The sequence below is a fragment of the Oncorhynchus tshawytscha genome, linkage group LG03 (assembly GCF_018296145.1).
Source record: "Oncorhynchus tshawytscha isolate Ot180627B linkage group LG03, Otsh_v2.0, whole genome shotgun sequence".
Taxonomy (NCBI): domain Eukaryota; kingdom Metazoa; phylum Chordata; class Actinopteri; order Salmoniformes; family Salmonidae; genus Oncorhynchus; species Oncorhynchus tshawytscha.
The window spans coordinates 1,034,033-1,048,304 of record NC_056431.1 but is presented as its reverse complement, the minus strand read 5'-3'; the positions used below and the strand labels follow the sequence as shown (position 1 = coordinate 1,048,304).

General features: G+C 44.3%; 1 protein-coding gene across 2 annotated transcripts in view; it reads right to left on the bottom strand.

The window, feature by feature from the left end:
- Window positions 1-3,093: 3,093 nt before the first annotated feature.
- Window positions 3,094-14,272, bottom strand: part of LOC112235354 (extracellular matrix protein 1) — a 30,257-nt gene continuing 19,078 nt past the window's right edge. The window contains exons 4-7 of one of the 2 annotated variants that reach the window (XM_024403791.2): window positions 5,669-5,954; window positions 5,365-5,576; window positions 4,101-4,188; window positions 3,094-3,869 (exon numbers count right to left, since the gene is read on the bottom strand). In XM_024403791.2, coding sequence (XP_024259559.2) covers window positions 3,681-3,869; window positions 4,101-4,188; window positions 5,365-5,576; window positions 5,669-5,954 — 775 coding nt within the window. In that variant the 3' untranslated portion in view covers window positions 3,094-3,680. The remainder of the gene's footprint in view (window positions 3,870-4,100; window positions 4,189-5,364; window positions 5,577-5,668; window positions 5,955-14,272) is intronic. The other variant, XM_042307066.1, reaches the window with a different exon arrangement.

Below are 14,272 nucleotides of genomic sequence, written 5' to 3'. Positions count from 1 at the left end.
CTGATGTCTCTCTGGAAGGAGATTCTCGACCTGAGCGTGTCTAATTTATTATCCAGAAAACGAACATTAGCAAGTAATACACTAGGGAGCAGTGGATGGTGTGTACGCCTCCTGAGTCGGACTAGAAGTCCACTCCGAACACCTCTTCTCCGCCGGCGGTGTTTTGGATCAGCCTCTGGAATCAGTTAAATTCCCCTGGGGGTACGAACAAAGGATACAATTTGGGAAAGCCGTATTCCCGGTGGTAATGCTGGTGAGTTACCGTCGCTCTGATATCCAAAAGTTATTTCCAGCTGTATGTAATAACACAAACATTTCCTGGGCTAATAATGTAAGAAATAACACACAAAAAGCAAAATACTGCAAAGTTGCTTAGGAACTAGAAGCAGAACTGCCCTATCTGTCAGGCGTCATCTTGCCTATCAACTGTTCAGAGGAGACTGCGTGAATCAGGCCTTTATGGTCGAATTGCTGCAAAGAAACCACAACTAAAGGACACCAATAAGAAGAAGAGAGTTGCTTGGGCCAAGAAAAATTAGCAAAAGACATTAGACCAGTGGAAATCTGTCCTTAGGTCTGATGAGTCCACATTTTAGATTTTTGGTTCCAACCGGCGTGTCTTTGTGAGACGCTGAGTAGGTGAACAGATCATCTCCGCATGTGTAGTTCCCACCGTGAAGCATGGAGGATGAGGTGTGATGGTGCTTTGCTGGTGACACTGTCTGTGATTTATTTAGAATTCAAGGCACAGTTAACCAATATGGCTACCACAGCATTCTGCAGTGATATGCCATCACATCTGGTTTGTACTTAGTGGGACTATCATTTGTTTTTCAACAGGACAATGACCCAAAACAAACCTCCAGGCTGTGTAAGGGCTAGAAGGAGAGTGCTGCATCAGTGCTGCATCAGATGACCTAGCCTCCACAATCAGCCGACCTCAACCCATTTGAGATGGTTTGGGATGATTTGTAGTCAACAAGTGCTCAGCATATGTGGGAACTCCTTCAAGACTGTTGTAAAAGCATTCCTCATGAAGCTGGTTGAGAGAATGCCAAGAGTGTGCAAAGCTGTCATCAAGGCAAAGGGTGGCTACTTTGAAGAATCTCAAATATAAATATATTTTGATTTGTTTAACACTGTAACGGTCTGAGTGTAGTGGGTGAGGAGTCAGGCGCAGGAAGCAGTGAGTTCAGGGGAGTGCTATTTTAATGCACTGATACAAACGCTGAACATAAGCCAACCCTCACAAAAACACAGGGCGTACTGAACAAACAAATGCCCCAAACAGGGGGACTTAAACCGTCCAGGGAAAACCCACAAAATGGGAAAACACAAAACCCAATAGACGTGCACATAAGTACACCAAACAGACGATCACAATAATTAATCCCGCACAAGGAACCCTGCGGGCCGGCTGACTAATAAAGCCTACTACCTAACTCAAAACAGGTGCACACAATCAACACATAAGGAGGGGGAGGAAATAATCAGTAGCAGCTAGTAGGCCGGCGATGACCGACCGCCGAGCGCCACCCGAACGGGAAGGGGAGTGTCCTTCGGTCGGAGTCGTGACAAACACTTTGTTGGTTACTACATTATTTCATAGTGTCTCATTTCATAGTTTTGATGTCTTCACTATTATTCTACAATGTAGAAAGAGTCAAAATAAAGAAAACCCCTTGAATGAGTAGGTGTGTCCAAACTTTTGACTGGTACTGTATATAGTGAGAACACCCTGTATCATTTGTATGTGTGTGTTCATTGGCTTAGTTCGCAGTCCTGTCAGACTTAGATCCCCATAAAGCAATCAGGCTTGTTATTGTTGGACCAAAACAGACCAGTCTATTCTCATGACCTGACTCAAACTGGCTAGCTACTACAGTACCAAGGAAAGATCAACTGTAACAAACACCGTAGTCAAGCTGATAAGAGCCTTTACAATAACAGGCTTAGAAAGGTGGAGAAGACTCTCCTGTCCTGACCCAGCGTCACTGGGGTAAGGTATACAGACTTCTGCAACCTGATTGGCTGAACGCAATATGCAACATCTGGGACTAACATTCTTAGCCACTTTGGCATGGTGGTGGAAAATAGTGTTTCATAAAGAAAACAGTTTCCTCGTTTTTTTTCTGCCTTTGTCGTGGCAAATCGGTTCAAATACGACACTTTCAAGAACTTTGTGAAATCAACAGGCTTTTAATAAAAAAGGTATCGCAAGCCGGAGTGGTCCGCGGAACACACTCCCTTTTTCAGAGTTCTGGCTCTGATTTATACACATACAACATGAGTCCATCCTACATGTAATGACGTCACTTCCCTCAGTCCATCTGCCACCATTATATCCCAATTTGTGCATCCTGCTTGTTCAGCTCGATAACATCCACATCTGCTTTCCGTTAAATTATAATGGTGACAAGACCCTTGCTTTGACCTAAAGATAATATACGTCCCTCTATCCTATATGCTTTGACCCTGTAATTAGCTCCACGTGTTCCTTTGTATGTGTGTCTTTTATCTCAGATCAGCAGACTGTGTCTCCTCTAGTTTTAGTGTGTCCAGCTGTCCTGGCGCCTATGTGTCGCCTTCTCTTCATGTGGTTGTCTAATATCAGCAGACTATGTGTCTCCATTTTTAGTGTTTCCAGCTGTCTCATACTCTCATGGCCTTACTCTGGCTTCCTGTCCTATACAATAGACAATGCATTTTACCAGAATGGCAAATGCACTCTATAAGTGTATCTCTCTCTTGTGTTACAGTATTTATGTTCCTCCATATATGTACACAATTTCTCCCATACCTTCTCGCCATTAAATCAAATTACGGAGGAAATCGATGCCTTTGCAGCCTGAATGGAGAATGTTTCATGTAAGAACCGGTCCACCGGGGATACAAGTGTATATAACCGGCTTCATACAATGCCTTTGGACGGTGAGATGAAACCACTCAATATTGCCATCTGCCAGGCTTTGGGCTAAACTCTGTGGCTGTGACAGCTAGTGAGGACCCTGTCTGTCTCTATTAATGCAAGTTCTACTACACTAACTTAGTGTATAAATGTCAGTCACACAGTCACTATAACATAAAGTCCACTTCCATCAACATTTCAGTTTATTCAAATAATCATTTCAATGTTGTTCATGTGTCAGATAATGACAAATTACAATAACTGGCAGTGCTTCACTCCAAAATGATTAAGACATATCCTATAAAGATTTATTTCAAATGTTAGAAATAGAACAGGACAACTGGACTAGCAGTTCTGGAGCTATATGAAAAATACAACTAACAAATCTGAAACATATCTGCTTTACGAAACAAATCACCATTTGAATTACCACTTCTTTTTTATATTCATATCAGCTCTCCAGGTGTTCTAATATTATAACACCCTCTTAATGACAGACACTGACAGTAATACTGAAATATTATGTGCACTCGGATACCATACATTAATTGGTTGTCATCTGTCCATGCTAGAAAATATGGAATAAATGGCACTAACTATAAATTCTGCTTACTCTTACCCTAACCCCTGTTTGACTAAATCATGCAATTGCTCAACAGTTCTTCTGTATTAGCCAATTGTATCCTTTCTGGCATGGTTATCTAGTGACTACTGCAGAAATGCCCTGACCGCTAATTCGGATTGGCCCACTGCCATCAGAGTAAAACCAAAATCAGGTGAGGAGGAATTTCGTCTTTCTGAGGTGTGGGGACTTGGTTGCCTTGGTGATGGCATTCATGAGCAGTCTGGAGAGGCACATAGGGGAGTCCTGGGAGAAGGAGGAGGAAGGGCAGGACTTCTGCAAGACAGAGGAAGTGGAGGGCTTTCCCTCAAGACAGCGTGTCTGCGACAGCATCACTAGCTGGGTTCACAGTCAAAGAGAGAAGTTATGAAAACAACAATATCAAAAAGCCTGCAACATGCAAAGAGTTACAATATAAAAAGTATTGTTTATAACTAACTTAACTCTCAGTCTAAGATCCTGTAGACACTTGATGGCCAATCATGTTCATTTTATCCCAATGGGACAACCTGGGTAATATGAGATATGGGGTTGTCTGAGTGAACCTGCATTATTAAGTGTCGAACTCACCTGTATCTGAACACATGCAGTTCTCTGGTCTGCTGGCAGGGAGCAGCATTGGTCCACTAAGTTCTGGACAGGGAGAGCCACAGGGAAGCTGAGAGAGCAGATTGCAAGATCATCTCAGTATACTACATCTTTGTTTTACTCGATAATCAAACCAAATCAGTCAAAGGGCTTTGTTAGACAGATATGTACAAATGTCCCTGGATTAAACTAGCTGCTGTAATAAGATACTTGTGAAAGTTATTGTATACTATTGTTTTTAAACTTTTGGTAATGTTTTTTGATGCAATGCAAATCTGGAATTTTAATGTCATTAACCACATTTCCATCCACAGTTTTATTGCAAGTAAGGACATTCCGTATAAAATAAAACCACAACAACTGTAATGGAAACAGGAATTTTTTGTGAAATTGTATAAATACTGACAGATAATTTGTTCGTTTGACATGGTGGGATCTTTTCGTCTGTAAAATGAGTTATGTGAGAAATGGCAGGAAATTCCTTTATGCGCAACTATTAATATAATAACCATCATATTGACGTAAACTTGCAGTCACTCGATAATATGGTGTGTGGTCCTTCTACTACGACTCAGGAAACTATGCAGTTTATTAGGCTACAGATGAAACAAGTTATGATGAACTTCACAGGGTGGTGAAGATGCACAGTGATGCTCCTTTCCAGTAAATATCAAAGGTTTTATTCTGGTGACATTATGATTGATGCTTGACTGCCATTTGAAAAATGTAAATACTGGTCGCTGTTATCCATAATAAATCTCATCATGTAGACTAGCTTACCCACACTGTATCTGCTAGTTGTTGGCTCGAGCGATTGTGCCAAGACCAGAGTTGGTAGTGTAGTTGCTTTATTAAAGAACCATGAATAGTAACCACGCAGCGTATTGGTCCGCCTCTCCATCAACTCAAGAAAACCGTTACAGATCCTTAGATTTTTATTCAGGAAAATGAAGAAAAAAAGACATTTTGTGTGCACTACTAAAAAGCACTACAAGTCAGTTTGGTGGAAACACACCACTTGTGGGAAAATGCGCAAATTTAAAATCTGTCGCCAGTCGGATGGAAACATAGCTACAGTCACCATCTACTACAGTGAAATGTACCCTGGTTCTGGTTCTGGTTCTGTCACCCAGAAAGATAAACAATCGGGCTGGGCAGCATAAAAATGTGACTGAGGAGGAAAAAGGTACAATTAAAAACACACACACACACACACACACACACACAAACCTAAACAAACCCTTACTTCTTGATGATCTTGTATGTTTCACAGATGTGTCCGAGGTTGTGGGTCTGTGGTGCGTCAGAAGAGTCAAGCTTTTGGTCATAGTCTGGATGAGGGGCGCGGGAGGAGAAACAGGTGTACCTCTCCTCACCTTCTCCCACATCACAACAGGAGGAGTTGTGAGGCCTCTCCTTCTGCTCTTCCTCACAGAACCTGTCAAGCTCCTCACGCCACTAAGAGAGAGGTGGAGAGATGTTCTGTAAACACTTGAATTGATCAACACTCGAACTGTACACACACACACACACACCCACACACTCCTTACCTTTCCCTCAGCACAGGGTAGCACGTTCTCCAGTCCCTTACAGCAGTGTTTGAACCCTCTCTCCAGGCGGTTCATGGCCTTTGATTGGCGGGCCAGCCAGCCAAAGCCTGTACGTGGCAGGCACTTGGTGGTGGAGAGGGGTCGGCTGTTGTGTAGGCAGCAGACCAATCCGATGTTGTCGAAAGTGGGGCGTCCAGGGGGGAAGCTGATGACAGAGTCTCTAGGAGTAGCTTGGGGGCTCTTCTTGTGCTTCTCCCCTCTGACAGCACATGGACCAGGCTGGGACCTGGGAGGAAAGGACACAATACATGTAGTCATTAGTTGCCAGGGCTGTGGAGGTCATGACATTTTGTCAGCCTGTGATTGTCATGCAAATGACTGCCAGTCTCATGGTAATTGAAGTTAATTAACATCAACACGTTTAGCATCTCCTGGCTTCCACACACAGCTTACAAGCCACTGATGCAGACCTTTGGAACATCTACATTTTAAGATGTCTAATAAATCCATTTAATATAGCCTACACCATCACAATAAATCCATTATTTATTTTAGACAGGTTTAAAAAAACATGATATGATGAAAATGTAGTCCATTTCAGAAGAACAGAATTGCATACTCTGAGTTGTCCTTATGTTAGGCCCTGATCAGGCTATGCCATATGGCTGTGGGCTACACTAGTTAATTTAGCAGAAAATATTTTCTTAGAATTCCGTGGCATTGTTTTATAATATGAAGAATACAATTGAACATAGCTGAATAAAATAGAAAGGATATTTTCTCCAAATGATTTGAGGGAGTGAACACAAGCTGCTATTCTGTGTTGAGCGGTTAACAAAGAAACAGGTCCTCCTATATGCTTAATGTTTTGTTGTAAATGCAACTTTAGTTGTGATATACAGTTGTGATATACAGTACCAGTCAAAAGTTTGGACACACCTACTCATTCAGGGGTTTTCTTTATTTTTTTTACTATTTTCTACATTATAGAATAATAGTGAAGACATCAAAACTATGAAATACCACATATGGAATCATGCAGTAACCAAAAAAAGTGTTAAGCAAATCAAAATATATTTGATATTCTTCAAAGTAGCCACCCTTTGCCTTGATTACAGCTTTGCACATTCTTAGCATTCTCTCAGCCAGCTTCATGAGGTTGTCATCTGGAATGCATTTAAATGAACAAGTGTGCCTTGTTAATTTATGGAATTTCTTTCCTTCTTAATGCATTTGAGCCAATCAGTTGTGTTGTGACAAGGTAGGGGGGGTATACAGAAGATGGTCTTTTACCAAATATGGCTAAGTCCATATTACGACAAGAACAGCTCATATAAGCAAAGAGAAACGACAGTCGATCATTACCTTAAGACATGAAGGCCAGTCAATCTGGAACATTTCAAGAATTTTAAAAGTTTCTTCAAGAGCAGTCGCAAAAGCTCTCAAGCGCTATGGTGAAACTGGCTCTCATGAGGACCGCCACAGGAAAGGAAGACCCAGAGTTACCTCTGCTGCAGATGATATGTTCATTAGAGTTACCAGCCTCAGAAATTGCAGCCCAACTAAATGCTTCACAGAGTTCTAGTAACAGACACATCTGAACATCAACTGTTCAGTGGAGACTGTGTGAATCAGGTCTTCATGGTCGAATTGCTGCAAATAAACCACTACTAAAGGACACCAATAAGAAGAAGAGACTTGATGGGCCAAGAAACACAAGAAATGGACATTAGACCGGTGAAAATCTGTCCTTTGGTCTGATGAGTCCAAATTTGAGATTTTTGGTTCCAACCGCCATGTCGTTGTGAGGCACAGAGTAGGTGAACGGATAATCTCTGCATTTGTGGTTCCTACCGTGACGCATGGAGAATGTGGTGTGACGGTGTGGGGGTGCTTTGCTGGTGACACTGTCAGTGATTCTTTTAGAATTCAAGGCACACCTAACCAGCATGGCTACCACAGCATTCTGTGGCGATACACCATCCCACCTGGATGGCGTACAGGACAATGACCCAAAACATACCTCCAGGCTGTGTAAGGGCTGTTTGACCAAGAAGGAAATTGATGGAGTGCTGCCTTAGATGACCTGGCCTCCACAATCAGCCGACCTCAACCCAACTGAGATGGTTTGAGATGATTTGGACCGCAGAGTGAAGTAAAAGCAGCCAAATAAGTGCTCAGCATATGTCGGAACTCCTTCAAGACTGTTTTAAAAGCGTTCCTCATGAAGCTAGTTGAGAGAATGCCAAGAGTGTGCAAAGCTGTCATCAATGCAAAGGGTGGCTACTTTGAAGAATCTCAAATATAAAATATATTTAGATTTGTTTAAAACCTCTTGACACTACCAATCACAGTAGCGGGATAATTTTCGTCTGCAACCGCTGAATAGCACAGTGCAACAGTCAAATAATATTACTAGAAAATATTCATATTCATGAAATCACAAGTGCAATATTTTGAAACACAGCTTAGCCTTTTGTTCATCACCCTGTCGTCTCAGATTTAGAAATTATACTTTACAGAGAAAGCAATCCAAGCGTTTGTGTAAGTTTATCGTAGCATTATGTACACTTAGCATCAGAAAGCTTGGTCACAAAAATCAGAAAAGCAATCAAATTAACAGTTTACCTTTGATGATCTTCGGATGTTTTCACTCACGAGACTCCCAGTTACACAGCAAATGTTCCTTTTGTTCCATAAAGATTATTTTTATACCCAAAATACCGACGTTTGTTTGTCGCGTTATGGTCAGAAATCCACAGGAAAGAGCGGTCACGACAACGCAGACGGAAATTCCAAATAGTCTTCATAATGTCCACAGAAACATGTCAAACGTTTTTTATAATCATTCCTCAGGTAGTTTTTAAAATTAAAATATATATGCGATAATATATCAACCAAGTGTGTAGCTTTTTCCATAATAGCGGGAGGAACAATGGCCGCTTCACTCAATTGCGCACCATCTCACTCAGAGCCCCCACCTCTCCACTTTCGCAATGTGATCCTTCACGCTCATTTTTCAAAATAAATGTCTAAAGACTGTTGACACCTTAGGGAAGCCACAGAAAAATGAATCTGGTTGATATCCCTTTAAATGGAGGACAGGCATGCATAGGAACACAGTGGTTTCAAATAAGAGGCTCTTCCTGATTGGATTATCCTCAGGCTCTAGCCTGTAATATCAGTTCTGTTATACCCGCAGACAATATTTTCACAGTTTTGGAAACTTTAGAGTGTTTGCTATCCTAATCTGTCAATATATGTATATTCTAGCATCTGGTCATGAGAAATAGGCCGTTTACTTTGGGAACGTTATTTTTCCAAACATAAAAATAGTGCCCCCTAGCTTCAAGAGGTTAACACTTTGTTGGTTACTACATGATTCCATAGTGTGTTATTTGTTATTTCATAGTTTTGATTTTTTTCACTATTATTCTACAATGTAGAAAATAGTAAAATAAAAAATTAAGACCCTGGAATGAGTAGGTGTCCAAACCTTTGACTATATGTTTTGATGTTTAATACATTCTAAGGCTGCATGATGTGACTAATGATGATTTGAATAAGAAAACACATGAAAGTTATGTGCTCTGCTCTGTTTCTTCCACAGGCTGCACACACTTCATCAGTCTCTCATTCACAATTTGACAAGCACTTGATCATATTCTCACCCATCAGACTATTCTCAATTTAATCTGGTGTGTACATGTAGCCTACCAATATGTGTGAAATTACTTTTGATTAGAATGCTCCACAAAACAAATTCATGTAATCCGTAGCCTGCACTTCAATAGTGAATAGCGAATGGAGGTTATGTGCAGTTACTGTATGTTTTTAAAATGCAAGCATAGGCAGTGCATCCATAAGGCTAGGATAAGCTTTTCCTAAAGTAAATTGAATTAAATTGCCAAAATTATATAGCCTAATTAGCCTACTCCTGTCTATACAGAAATAAATTAAATCACTCAAAATAGGCTACTAAAGCATGATTTGGCCACAGAGGATATTTATTTTGTTGTGGATTGTTTTAAGTAGACTTGCCTACAGTTGGAAGGAAAGGCAACGCGCAATTTGGGCAGATTATTGTTGAGTTGCGACTATCTGTGAAAGTAGAGGCCAAGCCAGGCATATCGCAATATTTCAAAATACAATTGCGGGAAAACATAGTTTGGACAGAAAATGGTTATCGCTGTAAAGAGAAGACAATGAAAGGACTAATCTGTCTTTTAGTTATCAAAATTCTCAATTAAACAAACAACAGAATAGCCTATTTTATAGGCACCAGCCGAGAGCAACAGCAATATCCTTGGTGAGTGCACATAGCGCATATTCACAATTTTTCAGTAATACTTTAAAGTTTGTTTTTGGACAATAATTTCCTCCTCCGACTTACGCCGAAGTTGGTCCCTCTCCTTGTTCGGGCGGCGTTCGGCTAGCCATCGCTCATCCTCTTTTAATTTTCCTTTGGTTTTGTCTTCCATCACACTTGGTTCCAATCCCATCAATTACATGTTGTGTATTTAACCCTCTGTTCCCCCTCATGTCCTTGTCAGATTGTTTATTGTAAGTGCTTGTCCACGTCTGTCCTGGTGTCAGTCGGGTTATGTACCCATTATTTGATTGTTCTGTTTTCCGGTGGGTTTTTTGTTATTAAACTGCGCCGTTTGGAAACACAGTTTTTGCTCTCCTGCGTCTGACTTCTCTGCCGTCAGTACGCACCCCTTACAGAATCACCTACCTGACGATGGAGTCAGCAGGAGCAGGTACCCCGGGTATAGGGGTGGAGGAGCGCGTCCGGGAGCACGCAGCAATGCTCCGCCTTCTTGGCACCGCCATGGACCGCGTTGTCCAAACTATGGACCACTGGGAGAGACAGGGAGTTCTTCCAGCACCTCCACCAGCAGAACCGGGGTCTCCTCTGAGCGCCCCTCTCCCTCCTGGTCCCAGTGGGATCCGTCTCTCCCTGCCCCAGGAATAGGATAGAAAGGCTGCGAACTGCCAGGGGTTCCTTCTTCAACTTCAGGCCGTGAGAGGGTGTCCGCCCTCGTCTCGTGCCTCACCGGGAAAGCCCTGGAGTGGGCCAATGCCGTGTGGAGAGAGGGAGATGCGGCGTTGGACCAGTTTGAGGAGTTCACCCGCCTGAGGGTAGAGCGGCGGGTGAGCGCCTCTTCCATCTGAGGCAGGAGACGAGGAGCGCCCAGGAGTTCGCCCAGGAGTTTAAGACCCTGGCTGCCGGAGCGTGATGGAGCGACAGGGCCCTGATCGACCATTACCGCTGCAGTCTGCGCGAGGACGTCTGTCGGGAGCTGGCCTGCAGAGACACCACCCTCACGTTCGACCGGCAGGTGGACTAGTCCATCCGGCTGGACAACCTGCTGGCTACCCGCAGACGTTCTGATTGGGGTTTGGTGGTTCCATCCTCCCGCACCCCCTCTCCGATACCCATGGAGCTGGGAGGGGTGGTGCACAAGGAGACCGGATGGGGTTCCAGCTCGTGCACTATCTGTGGCCGCAGAGGTCACACTGAAGGTCAGTGCCGGGTTGGTTCCTCTGGGGATCGAGGTAGCAGGCAGTGCGCTCTGGTGTCACCCCAGGTGAGCCGGCACCATTTTCACCCAGAGCCCTCTGTTGCACATGGTTGTGTATGTGACTTTCCCTGAGTATTCCCTGCATTCCCACCATAAGGCACTTGTTGATTCAGGCGCGGCTGGGAATTTTATTGATAGAGCGTTAGCCTATAGTTTAGGGATCCCCATTGTTTCCGTGGCTGTGCCTTTCCCCGTTCACGCCTTAGATAATCGACCATTAGGGTCAGGGTTGATTAAGGAGGTCCTTTGGGCATGGTGACGCAGGGGGGTCACAAGGAGATAATTAGTATCTTCCTTATTGACTCTCCTGCATTTCCCATGGTGCTGGGCCTACTCTGGTTAGCTTGTCATAACCCCACAGTTTCTTGGCCACAGAGGGCTCTCACGGGGTGGTCGCGAGAGTGCTTAGGTAGGTGTTTAGGGGTTTCTGTTGGTGCTAGTATGGTGGAGAGTCCAGACCAGGTCTCCACCGTGCGCATTTTCCCTGAATATATTTAAAAAGAAGGCTACTCAATTACCACCTCATCGACGGGGTTATTGTGCGATAAATCTCCTGGTAGATGCTGCACTTCCCAGGAGTCACGTGTATCCCCTCTCACAGGCAGAGACAGAGGCTATGGAAGCATATGTCTCTGAATCCCTGCGTCAGGGGTACATTCGGTCCTCCACTTCACCCGCCTCCTCGAGTTTATTTTTTGTGAAGAAGAAGGAGGGAGGTCTGCGCCCGTGTATTGACTATTGGGGTCGGAATCAGATCACTGTGAGGTATAGTTACCCGCTACCGCTCATAGCCACAGCGATTGAGTCAATGCATGGGGTGTGATTCTTCACCAAACTAGATCTCAGGAGCACTTACAACCTGGTGCGTATCCGGGAGGGAGACGAGTGGAAGACAGCTTTCAGTACCACCTCAGGGCACTATGAGTACCTCGACATGCTGTACGGGTTGATGAATGCGTCATCAGTCTTCCAAGCCTTTGTAGACAAGATTTTCAGGGACCTGCACTGGCAGGGTGTGGTGGTGTATATTGATGACATTTTGATATACTCCCTTCTCGTAGGCCTATTACATGGACAATGTCGTTTTTAATTGATATTTTTGTCACTGTCAGCAGAATAGACTACCCTTTAATTTGTCCTATTAAAAAAATATTTTGATAATGTCTCCAGTCATATATAAAGTGTAGTAGAATGGCATGAAATGTGCTAATACATGGCACCAGCCTTACGCATGGTGTCCCCGGTTCGCCAGCACAGTGCGGGCTATTTCACCTCGCCGCACTGGCCTGGCTACGGGGAGCATTCAACCAGGTAAGGTTGGGAAGGCTCGGGGCTCAAGAGCTCCAGTGCGCCTGCACGGTCCGGTCTACCCAGTGCCACCTCCACTCACCAGCCCTCCGGTGGCAGCCCCCCTGCACCGTGCTGTCTCTCTGTCTTCTCCCTACAGGTGCTCCCGCCTGTCCAGCGCTGCCAGAGCCTTCCTCCTGCCCAGCGCTCTCAAAGTCAGTCCTGAGCGGCCAGAGTCTCCCGTCTGTCCTGAGCCACCAGAGTCTCCCGTCTGTCCTGAGCCGCCAGAGTCTCCCGTCTGTCCTGACCCGCAAGAGTCTCCCGTCTGTCCTGAGCCGCCAGAGCCGTCAGCCAGCCAGGAGCAGCCAGAACAGTCAGCCAGCCAGGAGACGCAAGAGCCGTCAGTCATCCAGGAGCCGCCAGAGCCGCCAGCCAGCCAGGAGCCGCCATAGCCGTCAGTCAGCCAGGCGATGCCAGAATCGCCCTTCACTCCGGAGCTGCCGGAGTCTCCCGCCTGTCCGGCGCTGCCGGAGTCTCCCGTCCATTCGGGACCCATGGTTAGGGTCCCCAGTCGGAGGTCGGCGGCGAGGGTCGCTGCTCATAAGAAGCCACTGGGGCGGTTGAAGAGGCGGACAAAAACTGTGGTGAAGTGGGGTCCACATCCCGCGCCAGAGCCGCCACCGTGGACAGATGCCCACCCAGACCCTCCCCTATAGGTTCAGGTTTTGCGGCCGGAGTCCGCACCTTTGGGGGGGGTACTGTCACTTTCTGACCTTTATGTCCTTTGTTTTGTCTTTATTCAGTATGGTCAGGGCGTGAGTTGGGGTGGGCAGTCTGTGTGTGTTTTTCTATGTTAGGGTTTTGAGTTCAGCCTAGTATGGTTCTCAATCAGAGGCAGGTGTCGTTAGTTGTCTCTGATTGAGAATCATACTTAGGTATCCTGGGTTTCACTTTTGGTTTGTGGGTGTTTGTTGCCGTGTGAGTGTTTGTTGCCTCACGGTACTGTTTCGGTTTTCGTTCATGTTCACGTTTATTGTTTTATATTTCATAGTGTTCAGTTTATATCTTAAAATAAACGTTATGGACACTTACAACGCTGCGCATTGGTCCTCCGATCCTTCTCGCTTCTCCTCCTCAGAAGAGGAGGAGGAAGGCCGGTACAGTTTCATTGAGTTGTAAGATAGTACTTTTGCACACTGTGGCAAAGGGAAGGCACTACTCCCAGTATACACTACTGTTCAAAAGTTTGGGGTCACTTAAATGTCCTTGTTTTTGAAAGAAAGCACATTTCTGCCCATTAAAATAACATAAAATGTATCAGAAATACAGTGTAGACATTTATTAGCCTTCATTTCTCAGAACAGGAATAGACTGATGAGTTTCAGAAGAAAGTTTTGTTTCTGGTAATTTTGAGCCTGTAATCGAACCCACAAATGCTGATGCTCCAGATACTCAACTAGTCTAAAGAATGCCAGTTTTATTGCTTCTTTAATCAGGACAACAGTTTTCAGCTGTGCTAACATAATTTCAAAAGGGTTTTCTAATGATCAATTAGCCTTTTTTAATTATACATTTGGATTAGCTAACACAACGTGCCATTGGAACATAGGAGTGATGGTTGCTGATAATGGGCCTCTGTATGCCTATGTAGACATTCCATGAAAGACCAGCCATTTCCAGCGACAATAGTTATTTACAACATTAACAATGTCTGCACTGTATTTCTGAA